The sequence below is a fragment of the Aythya ferina genome, assembly GCF_964211825.1.
Source record: "Aythya ferina genome assembly, chromosome: 1".
Taxonomy (NCBI): Eukaryota; Metazoa; Chordata; class Aves; order Anseriformes; family Anatidae; genus Aythya; species Aythya ferina.
The window spans coordinates 145,979,859-145,991,951 of record NC_140296.1 but is presented as its reverse complement, the minus strand read 5'-3'; the positions used below and the strand labels follow the sequence as shown (position 1 = coordinate 145,991,951).

At 36.6% G+C, this 12,093-nt stretch overlaps 1 protein-coding gene across 8 annotated transcripts in view; it reads left to right on the top strand.

Annotated features, from left to right (window-relative positions):
- DGKI (diacylglycerol kinase iota) overlaps positions 1 to 12,093 on the top strand; it is a gene marked incomplete at its 5' end in the record, with an annotated part of 213,446 nt that overhangs the window by 118,082 nt on the left and 83,271 nt on the right. For 5 of the 8 annotated variants that reach the window (XR_014685744.1, XM_084497769.1, XM_084497767.1 and 2 more), the window contains 5 exons: positions 69 to 131; positions 351 to 424; positions 1,884 to 1,995; positions 5,049 to 5,248; positions 10,268 to 10,330. Coding sequence is in view for 7 of the 8 variants with exons in the window: in XM_084497769.1 (XP_084353895.1) it covers positions 69 to 131; positions 351 to 424; positions 1,884 to 1,995; positions 5,049 to 5,248; positions 10,268 to 10,330 (512 nt within the window). The remainder of the gene's footprint in view (positions 1 to 68; positions 132 to 350; positions 425 to 1,883; positions 1,996 to 5,048; positions 5,249 to 10,267; positions 10,331 to 12,093) is intronic. The other 3 variants (XM_084497768.1, XM_084497773.1, XM_084497770.1) reach the window with 1 other exon arrangement.

Here is a 12,093-nt window from a genome sequence, read left to right as displayed (position 1 = left end):
GTGGGATAAGAAATGAGGAAATAGAGGAGAGAAGACGATGATGATTCCTACTCTTATTTCTGTTGTAGGCAGCCTTTTCAGACTTTCTGCAAAGAAGCTCAAAAGATTTATCCAAGCACGTTAAAGTTGTGGTAAGTATAGGAAATTGTGTCATAGTATTTTGGAAAGAGGGGGAATGGAGAAAGAGTGAGGTGAGAGTTTAATGGCTCTGTTACTTTTCAGTTTTGAGCATGACATTTGCAACACATTCCAAGGAAAGTCTTGGGAAAGCTGTTACAAAGCAGCAACACTTCTCTTGTCTGTGGCTCCATTCAGCAATTTCTCTGTGCTCTGTCACTTTGGCTTTGTAGTGTGATGGTACAGACCTGACTCCAAAGATCCAGGAGCTGAAGTTCCAGTGTATAGTGTTTTTAAATATTCCCAGGTAAGCTCAAGACAGATGCTTGGAGTTATAATAGAAAATAATATTAATAATAAAGTCAATATCTGCAAGTTGTCCTCTGTTGGATGGATGTGCAGGAAACATATTGCTACTGTGCTTCTTTCCCGAGAGTTAGGTGCTTATAATACTGTTAATTAGCAACACGGAATAGGATGGGAGTTCAGGGTGCAACAATATTCTTTAAAAAGTTGAATATCCTTTGATATGGAATTAGTAGAAGGGATTGTTTAACAAACTGGCTTTCAAAAGTTGTGTGCCTAACCTGCAAACCAGATAGCAAACCAGACAAGAATGACTGGTCTTCTGCCTAATTAGAAACAATGTGGGAAATGGAAAAAGAAAATCAATATTTTTAAAGAAACAAACATGAAATTTGTTGAAATAAATGTTTTTTCTTAATTTAGTAGAAGATAGCCCAAATAGAAGTAAGTCTGTATCTTTAAAAGTTGTCTGTCTCCTGCTCTCTAGACCAGTGGTCTCCAAAATCTTTTGTTTGTGCACCCCTAATGTTAAAAAAATAAAAAATGAGCATGAATATGTATGTTTATTTACAACTTACATACAAGTATTAGTATACTAATATGTACATTATAAAACAGACACAAAAAGATAAATTAGAAAAGGAAGTCACAAAGATGAAATAAACACTATTGAAATAATAATTTTATTAACAGTAAGAAAAATACTTTCTTCCTGCGCCTCAAATGGGTTTTCTTGTGCCCCACACTTTGGAGCCTATCTCTTTACTCCATGTGCAAGCCCAACCACCTGGTGGTCCAGTACTGCCCTCTCTGCAAGGAGACACTTGGTGTCTCCTCTACAAAGTTCTCTCCTGTTGCTTTTAGATCACTTTTATATCCATTCTATAATGGTAGGAAAGGTATACATGATGGCTGCATCTGTTCCTGTTTATTTCTCCCTTGCCTCCTCAAGCTATGCATTTTTTTTTTTTTGCAGTCCTTGTGCTGTCAGAGCTTATGAGACAGCAGAGAGAGAAGCAACAATGCTCTGAGGCTGGGGCTGCTGCTGCACCCCTGTGCCTTCCTAGCAGAGGGGATAAGCAAATTTCTGGCAGGCAAATCACAGGTGCCAGTGAAGCTGAATCCTGATCTGCAGAGAGCAGAGCAAATAGGGAGAACAAAATGCTGCTGCTCTGTTGCCTGTTGCTTAGTGTTTCTCCCACTTCCTTGTTGGGGAGGAACCTTCCAAAGACTGTGATGGTTAAATTTGTGGATGCTGCACCAGCTTAGAAATTAGAGACCAAGTTTCTCCTTTTGTCCATTCCGTGTCAACATAACTTTTAATTGTACCTCGACTACATCCTGAAATAGATGTTTCAGTGTTTCTTCTGGAGATCAGAGCAGGCCAATAGTCAAGCTAATAGTCAGGACCCATCAGGGAAAACTGCTTTCTCAAAGCTTGCTTTCCAAACTTTCTGTAGGTATTGTGCTGGCACAATGCCCTGGGGAAACCCTGGAGATCACAGAGACTTCGAGCCTCAGCGGCATGATGATGGCTACATTGAAGTCATTGGGTTCACAATGGCCTCACTGGTGAGTATATGGCATGTGCTGCCCCTCCTGAAGGTAGGAGGAGATTCAGTAAATTCTATGGGCAGCATTACAGAGGAAAAATTGTTTTAAATACTGAAAAAAACCACCACAATTCTGTGTTTTCAGCTAAGGCCAAAATATGCTCTGCTGTTAGGTTTTAAATGAGGGGGAAAAACAGTAATTTATAAATATAATAAGTGCTTTTTAATAATAGCAATATTTTGCAAGCAGTGAATTTTTTAATTTACACATTTAGCAGTGCTTTAAAATGCTCTCAAATTAAACAGCAAGATCATGACAGTGAAACAAACAGCACGGAGGCATGTTTTTACTGTGGGAATATTCTATGGTCAAATAATTACTGCTGTTTCTTTTTAGATTTTGTATAATTTAATCTGTGACATAAAAGTTCCTTTTTTTTTTTGTTTGTTTTTCCTAAAACTGGCTTCTGTTCTGGAGACAATTATGACAAATTATATTTAATTATTTTCCTTAGATATTTTTCTCCTAAAAAAAAGTTGTTTTGACACATTAAAATAATGTTTATCTCAAAATACTTTGGAAAATCTTCTGCTTTTGAAGGTTAGGGTACTTAGTGAAAGACTGCATGCTATTCAGATGAGTGTATTCTCAGCTGCTGTGGAGCAAAAGAGACAGACGCAATTTGAAAGATATGTACTGTCGATGTTGATTGTCAAGTTGTAGAAGTGGAAGTGATCTGCACCCTGCTAGTGTTTTGCAGTATAGGGACTTAGCAGTCTTTGAAGGCAATGTCTACATTTTGAAACTGAGTCTGGGTCATTCTTGACAACTTAACTGGTTCTATTTGAATGCCTGTACTACTGTCCTAAAAACATTCTTTTTTCTTTTCACTTGGGGAATAAAAAAAAAAAAAAAAAGCATTAAGAAAATCAGAATTTTCTGAATATTGTTGGCAATATAAGTTTAGCCAATACAGATATTAAGTTGAAATTGTTGAAATATTGTACAGTATATCTATTTTGCCTTGCAGTTTAATAGTTTGTTCTTTGCTCTAAAGGTATACAAGGCTCATAAATCATGCATAAAGCCAATGGGATCAGTATATTTTGTACTTAATTCGAACAAAACAGACATTAAAAATAGGTTTTTATACTGTATGTCAGTACCTAAGGTGATGCTAGTGTATTATTACAGAAGATGTACACAAACAAGAACGAGCATCCCTTATCAGTCTTAGTACCAGGTCATCACCTTGTATATTCATAACATAAATGTACAAAATAACAGGACAACATAGGACTGGTATCCAGAAACATCGCCATTTCTACTTCCATGTGACTCTTGTTAATATAATTGTCTAAATCCATTTACTGAAAATAGAATAGTAATAACTTCCGTATGGCCAACCAAAATGTTGTGAAAATTGAGTATTATTTTTCTTTTTGTTCCATTATGGAAAGAAAATTCAACCAACAGTTTTAAATTGGCAGTTAACTTTTTGTCAATGCTATCCTTAAAGTGATCTAAAGCTGAGTTACAAAAGTGCTCCAGAGTTCTACTATCAAAGTGGTCAAACACAATGTCAGTCTCTTCAGAGGATGATTATATGCAGTGGTAGATATCTCCATAATTGTGTTAATCTACCAAAGGTACTTAGTGTGGCCAGGTATCTGGGCTTCTTAGCAAATTTGTACAGATCATGCTCAGGCCCCTGCTCTTAATGACTGAATACCTCTGATAATGTTATTTGTTTCCTCAAAGATATATTTAGACAAATCAGATCTTCAAAGTGAGAAAAAGTAAAAGGTCACTTTGATCAGCAATCATTTGTCTGTTTAGATTATATATTCTTTTATAGCTTCTATTTTTGATCAATCCTAGTGAGCTAGGGAAATAACCTATAGGTAGGAAAAACTCTATTAGCATCATAGATCTTGTGGAATTAACTTTCATCACTTCATTCCTGAATATTTATTTATTATATATTTTTTAAGAAGCATGGACCTTTGAGCTGCTATTTCTCTCTAAAAGAAACTTAGTTCAGAACTGATTATCTACAAATCTGCATTGCTTTTGGTGCTGAGGATGTAACTCTAGAACACACATATAATTCTGACTTGCTTTGTAGGACTCCCAGATGAGCTTGATCATACCCAAGAAGGTCTGTGAGACCTATGTGGAGAACTACTTCATAAGGAGTATTATTAATCATATTTTTTTTCCATAATATGATGTGTACAGAACAACACTAAGTTTCTGACTAGTATTTAGGCTGCTCTCTTAATAGTGCACTAATACAGTGTTTTGTTTTGTTTTTTCCTGCATATGGCAGTTGACAGCTAACGGTCATATTCCTCGCTAATAAAATACATTTCTGCCCAAACATGTCTGCCTAAAACTTGAAGAATCTGCTCATGTCCATGCATTCATTGTCTCATTTCTTTGGAATGAATTCTTGAACACTATATTTAATTGTTTTTAACAAGGTCCTTCTGCTTGCTCTTTTCAGCCTGTCTGGTCTTGATGTTGAGCTGCAGCGTAACCTCTCATAATTAAGGATTTTAGATTTATCTAATTCGCATTAAGGATTCTATTCTGTTCAGGAAGGGGAAATCATCCTTCTGTCTCCTAGATTTACAGAATTATGGTGGTTGTTTCAAAGACAAAAAAAAAAAAAAAAAAAAAAAAAGTAGCATTGCTGTTAGTGTCAAAAACAAAGCAACAAAACTCATATTGAAACCCTTAGGAATGAACACATACATGCATTTGTGTATATGTATCTTGTAAGTTTGTGTAAAATATCCTTGACTTACACAAGGTGATGAGGTGTGATATATGGTTAGTACCTGTCCTGATATATCTGATGTTGCCTACTGTTTTTCTTTGTAAAATGTTAATTTTAAATTTTAAATTTTTGAATCAAAGTACATCCGTTGTCCCTCATGGGAATGTCTTACACATATGCTATGTAACTCATGCTGTCAGCAAAACAGTGTATTCTGGATTTTATTAACTGACTCAAATACCTGTTTTGAGGTGTATTTTTCTCCTTCCTCCCTCCCCTCTTCCAGGCTGCTCTCCAAGTGGGTGGTCATGGAGAGAGGCTGCATCAGTGTCGTGAGGTGACGCTTTTAACATACAAGTCTATCCCCATGCAAGTGGATGGCGAACCTTGTCGTTTGGCTCCCTCACTCATTCGGATTTCATTAAGGAACCAAGCCAACATGGTGCAGAAGAGCAAGAGGAGAACATCCATGCCTCTGCTGAATGAGTGAGTTGGATATGTGCATGTCCTATGCCAGGAAGCCTGTCTGAGGCAGCGTATTCAGTTATAGATTTTGCATGTACTGGACTTGCAGTGTGTTTAAAAAGAAAAAAAAATCACATCTCCTGAACTTTTTCTCTACTGTATTGTAATTAATTTACGGGCTTTCTCCTGTTCTTTTACCTTCTGGGTTCTCCTCTGTCTTGCTTTTAGAAAGGTGTTGTATCTTTCAGTTATATATTTAGAGAAGTCTGCGTAGGCTCAGCAGTATGCCTCTTGGCTTATGGCAGCTCTGCATTATCTATGCTACTTGCCGTTACAGTTCTTATGATTTGTTTTCTGAGCTCTATCAGCCTGCTTTTTAAGCTCCATTAGAGACTATAACAAATAGCCACAATCAAGAGCTACTCAGGACTTCTTGCAGTCTGTACTGTGAGAGCATGCTGCCTGGGACTGCTAAAGGAGAGAGTCCTGGAGTCCTGGAAAGGGATTTTTGCACTTTTGTAGGGAACCTTGTTCCAGTATAGAAACCCAAATGAGAAAATCCAGTGCAACTTAGCTAAAAGTAAGAAATCTTCCTCTAGTCTCCTGTGCTCAATGGCAGTAGACTGTACTATTGAAGATTAGATTAGATTGGTGGATTAAGGAACCAGCAACTAGGGGAAAAGTAAGGAAAGATAATCAGAAAATAAGAATATATAGCATGAGATGGAGGTAGCACAAGTAGTGTAAAGATGAACAGGGAAAAGCAAAAGCAACTGGAAACCAGGAACACGCAAAGAAGAAAGTACAAGACTAACTTTCCTTTTCATAATTACAATTTATTTATAAGTATTACAGCAATATTTTAATAGAAAAAAGATATTTTCATTTTAACCTATGAAAATGTTCACCCAACAAAATAACTCAGGTTATTTTTGTAGACCTAATTATTATACTACTCATACAGGAGGTCTTCATTTGTGCTAAAATGAGGGATAAGTGCCTTTGCAGTTTTTCATCAAATTTTAGAAGTGATGCAAAATAGTCTGTCCATTATACATAGAGGTACTGACCTAAAAGTTTTAAGTTATGAAGGATACACAGTTCATTCATGCATCCATGCACTGAAGATTTCACTTTTCTGGGGAGCTGGGTGAGAGATTTTGTTGTTGCAGGTGTTATCGTGTCAGGGAATAAGTGAGGAAACACTTGTGAAGAGAAGTAATGTCTTTCATTAGACTAATCTAGTTGGAAAAAGCCAACAAGGTCTCAGATACACCTTTTTCTCTTTAGGTATTTTAAAGGTTGTCTGTGTTTTCAGTCTGTGTTGTGGAGTGAAAGATATTGTTTCTCTTCAAACTTCGTCTTCAACCCTTCAGAGATTCTTGTTATTCTGTTTGTCAGTCTGTTCATGTAATCAAGGCCTCCTTGGTTACTTTCAACATCTTCCTATTCAGTTTAGCACTTAGTGTTCTCTTACCGAGACTGATGCTTTAAGCTTCAGTAGATCCTTGTATCTGTAATGTGCAATTCCTGTTTGTCAGGAAAATACATAGGGCTTGCTCATCGCTCTTAAAGAGTGAAGAATAGCCTGTGAGCAGTGATGCCTGATTTCATCCAGCCACCACAGCTCAATCATTTGTGAAAGCTGGAATTGGACGGAGAGCAATCCTGAGGCATCTCTTTTTACACCAATGCAAGCTAATGCAAATGAGAAAAGAAAATTCCTGGTATTTTAATCTGATAATTTGATCTGATAATTAGCATGGCTAGGCTTGGATTTTGATGTCTGAATTTGAACTGTCATAGGGAAATGCAGCCGTAGTGTATGCCAGTTGTAAAGAAGATAATTTTTCTGACTTAGCTTGACTTGGATAAGTTATGATGACATGCTTTGTTGCTATCTGAGTCTTTTGATTTGGCTAAGAAGCTTCCCTGTAGATCTGTGTTCTGTAAAAGTACAAATGATCTGTTGAATATTTTAGTTTCAGATTCATGTATTGACAATAGTGTGAATATATCTATATATGCATGTTTATGTACGTTGCTCTGAAATGTGGAAGGGGAATGAGAGATAGGAATTGCTTATTCTAGTGTGACAAAAAGTAAATGACACGTTAAAGGTTAAACTCTAGGAGGCATTTAATATTTTAAGAAGTACATTCATTATGAGGCTGTATTGCAGTATTTCACAAGAGAAAATATTCAATTAAATATGTTTATCTATGCTTAACTTGATAGCTAGAATGTCTCCTCATTCCATTAAAATCTACTAGAAATTCTTATATTTGATTGAACATAATATTTATTTATTTATTTTTTCCTTAAGACTGTCATCTGAATATTATATGTTTGAGATTAGTAGGTGGGTCTGGAGCTACTCACTCAATTGTTAGGCAGCTGTTCATAAGCTCCTTGCAAGGAAAGTGATTATAAAATTATCATGTATCACAGTAACTCAGAGTTGCTATTATTGTTGGCCACAATGTTATTGATAGATAAGGAGAATAAGTAGGAGAGCTCTTTGCAGTTTTATCTAATCCAGTGTCATAAGTGGAAAAAGATATGATTTTTAAGATGCCTCACACTGTGTTTTTGTTTTCTTATTATATTTTTCTTTGTTCTGTGAGTTTTGAGGAGAAAGTGTTTATAGAGTATAGTGAGTTTGTCATTTGCCTTGTAGATGTACTCTAGTTTCTGGGGAAAAATAGTATTGTAAAATTGAAGAACCCATATTTAGTGTAACTGAGAAGGAACTGAGATTACATCCTTTTCTTGCTTGGGAGCAGGAAGGCTTTAGAAACACGGTTCTCTTGAGACTGTAACAGTTGCCCATCTTCCTGATTGCAGCTGCTCTCCTTTCAAATGTGGAGATGCTCCTAGAGAGGACACCTGTATATAGCAGAAAAGGATTGGACCTTGTTTGACATGTTTCTTCCCTCCACTTTCCTACTTTTATGCTTCTAGCACCTTATAATAGCACAGACATTGCCTCACATGGTTCTACGCAGCCCTTCAGGGTTGAAATTCCTTTATGTTGATTCTGTTTTATCTGTTACTGAATAATTTGACCTTTTCAAGGTGTCAGGGAAATTAAGCAGCACTTCAGAACAGTGTAAAATTTCTTAGTTTGTTAAAAATAATTAATAAAAACAGTGACTATGCAATTAAATTAAGGAAAAAAAAAAACCAACAACTTGTTTTTGTGGGGTTACTTGAACTGAAGGAGCATGCCTTTCCTGTTGATAGCAGCAACAGAGTGAATAGCTTCGTTGAAGCTATTAGGGAACGAGTAAATATGCTGTGCTGAATTTTGTCTGAGCTGAGCAAATTTCTAGTAATTAATATTTTATTTAGTTACTTAATTTTTCTTTCACTGCTGAATTGCCTGCAAACAAATAATGACTTTCTTGGTATATTAAATATTTCAAATTAATTATGGGCTACTTACTGCAAATAGTGAATTCTTCTTATTGTTCATCAAGCATTTATTTCTCAATATTTCCTTTTGGAAGGTAAAGGATTTTTGATATGACAAACAGATTATAAGCATACTCTTGAGCAAGAGAAGATGGTCTATTTTCAGTTTGTACTCTTGTGACGATTTTAAATTTTTGAGTTGCAGCACAGTGGAGGACAGTCATTGCTTGGTGAACACAGTTACAATACTTGTTCTAGTTTGTTTCTAATGGAGGCTGATCAAACATAAAAGGCAGACATAATCTCTTTGTTATCCTACAATGCATTAAAAATAGAGATAAATAACAAACCAGTAAAGTGTTTCAATCCAGAAACAACTTTTTAGATGCAAGGAATATAGGTGCAAGAATGAGGTGATGCAGTTGACACTTGATTATGGATGGAAACAAGGCAGATAGTGAGGTTGTGGCAAAAAAGGCAGGTTTATTTTCTTCTCATATGTCTCTTCTGTTGGTTTTCCCCATCGTGTTTTGCTAAATGCACCAGCAAAAGCAAGTTTTTGCTACTGTCAGATCAGCAGATTTTTTTTTTTTTTTTAATTATAATAATAATAATGTTCTTACTCTCTTTCTCTAAAAAGACTTACCAGCTAATTTCTGATTCCTGAATCTCCATTATCGAAGGTAGTTTACAAAAGAGACAACATGAGAGCTTGGTTTTCCACGATCAAGCAAGGAATGTGGTCTTGTGAATTAAAAGTAAAATGTGTGTGGAATAACAAGAGAAGCCATAGCTCAATTTTATAGGAATCATTTTCTAGTTGGAAACTACAGTTTAGTATGCTGCTCAGTGAGTTTCAGTTAGTGATCATTGTGTGAACCCCAAAAGATAGATTTTAGTTCAGGTTGAGGAAGAATGGTCTGCATGGTAGAAGAGACAGAAGAAGGAACAGCTTAGAGGTAAAATGATGTTTCATATGCTTGAAGAAAACAAAGGGACCATTTGAATATAAACACTAAGAGTCAGTCTTGGGAGACACTTTATATAAAATGCATGTTTCCCTAAGGTACATGAAAGAAGAATGGAGACTGCAATTTTTCATTGTGGATACAAAATCTCTAGTAAGGGTATTTTTCTTTCTTAAAAGTTAACTAAAGTTAACCAGTCTTTGTAGACAATTCCATCCATTTGGATCTTGGCTTTGATGTTCGTTTGCATTTCTGGACTTGCTTCCAAAGTCTGCTGCCTTGAAATATTTCAGTGCCTGTGGAACACATATCCTGGGGCTCCTAGTCTTCTTTGTACAGCTGTGTACCTAGCTTGTCATTGGTCCTCCTTGCTCATGTCTTTAGAAAGCTCCTAAGTGCTGTGTAGAAGTGTTTTTCTCCATTTGCATGTCTTCTGTTGCTCTTGGCTTCTTAGCGTGACCTTGGAGCTCTGCATGTCTCTCATTCAACTTTTATGTGACACATTCTTTTTGTTTCTGTTTAAATGTTGTATGTCTTTCTCTTTCTTTCTTCTCTTCTGCTCTTTCTTTCCAATCTCTCTCTCTTCTTCCTTTTTCCTTGTCTGTCCACACTTGTGCTGCCTTTCACCTGGCCACTCATTTCCTGCTGCCTATAGTATCCATAAAGTGCAGTCTGCTGACCTGAGGAGAGTCTCAGCTCCCCCTGATTCCTTCACTGTGTGAGTATCCAGCTTTTTTCTACCTTTGAAGTTCCATAATTTGTTGCTCTTACATTGTGCATTGTTCAACCAGAAGACATGCCAGTAAAATCTAATAACAAAGGGGAAATGGGAACCCAGGACACAGCATGGCAGGCGTGGAGCAATGGTCTAGCCAGTTAAGGTGCAGTCGCACAGTACCTAAGGAAAGGGGGCAGGGCAGGTCTGGTAATTGTGACTATATTCAGCCCAGAGTACAGATTGCCAGACAAATCCATAGTGACAGGCATGTCTGAGAAGTGCCAGGTACCACCCACAAGACAAGTTTAGATGACAGGCATTTGTCCTTTGGTTTAAATAGAAAACATGGTATGAACACAGCCATAAAACATTTCTAGATAAGAAATGAACAAAATAGAAAACTGGTCTACCAAAGAAGTAGCACGATAAATGTCATGATATTGACTGCAGCTGCACTGAAGATGGAGACCCCTCCCCCCCACTTCAATAATGTTTTGATTGTTAGCAAGTCCCATGTAGTAACTTGCTAGATTGCAGCTACAATATTGAAAATACTAATATTTTTAAATATGTTGAATTGGCACTTTTATCATTATATGTAGGTATCTTCTACTTCATCCCCTTTATGGAAACATGCTGTATTATGAAAAGATCTTTGTGTGCGCAATTAAAAAAAAAAAAAATAAAAAAAATCCCAACTTAATATATAAGCTCAGGCAATACAGTGTGTCTTCAGAAATACTTCCTGATTATTCAGTCAAAAAAAAAAAAAAACAAACAAAACACCACACACACACAAATTTTCTTTTTATCGACATCCCTTTTGTCTTCTTGCTTTGCCAGTCTTATGCTGGATATCTTTTCAAGTGGGACTACCAAATAAATTGGAGATGCATGATGGAAAATAGTAAAGTGCTGAGCTATAAATCCAAATATTCACAGCAGAAACTTGATTCCAGGCATAATTCTTATTTCATCATAGAAGAAAAGCAATGGATTATGTAAAACAAAACAAAACCAACCAACCAACCAACCAAAAAAACAATAACCACAAAACCAAACAACAAAAAAACACCAACATTTCTCTGCCCTAAAAAATGGGTATGTGCAATAGACGACATAATTTTTCAGCCAATCAAGGATTATTTGGAAAATTGATTGAATATATATATATATATATATATATATATATATATATATATTCTAAAGCAGATCTCAGATTTGCAGAAAAGGAAAAGGACCTGAAGGTCCTCCACCATGAGCCAGTAACATGCGTCTGTGGCAAAGAAGTCCTAATGGTGTCATGAGCTGTGTTAGGAAGAATGCGGCCAGCAGGTGAAAGGTGGTTATCCTTACATTCTACTCAGCACTGGTGATACCACACCTGGAGTGCTGGGTCCAGTTCTGGGCTCCTCAGTACAAGAGACATGGACATACTGGAGGAAACCCAACAAAGGGTGACAAAGATGTTTAAGGGACTGGCACCTCTCTCCTGTGAAGAAAGGCTGAGAGAGTTGTGACTCTTCAATCTGGAGAAGAGAAGGCTTGGTGTGGGTATTCATCAGGATCTTTACATATCTAAAGGGAGGATGTAAACATCAAACCAGCCACTTTTCAGTGGTTTCCAGCAACAGGACAAGAGGCAATGGGTTCCAACTAACACACAGAAGGTCCCATCTGAAGATAAGGAAAAGTGTTTTTATTGTGAGGTTGATCAAACTCTGGCGCAGGCTGTCCAGAGAGGTCATGTAGTCTGGCTTATT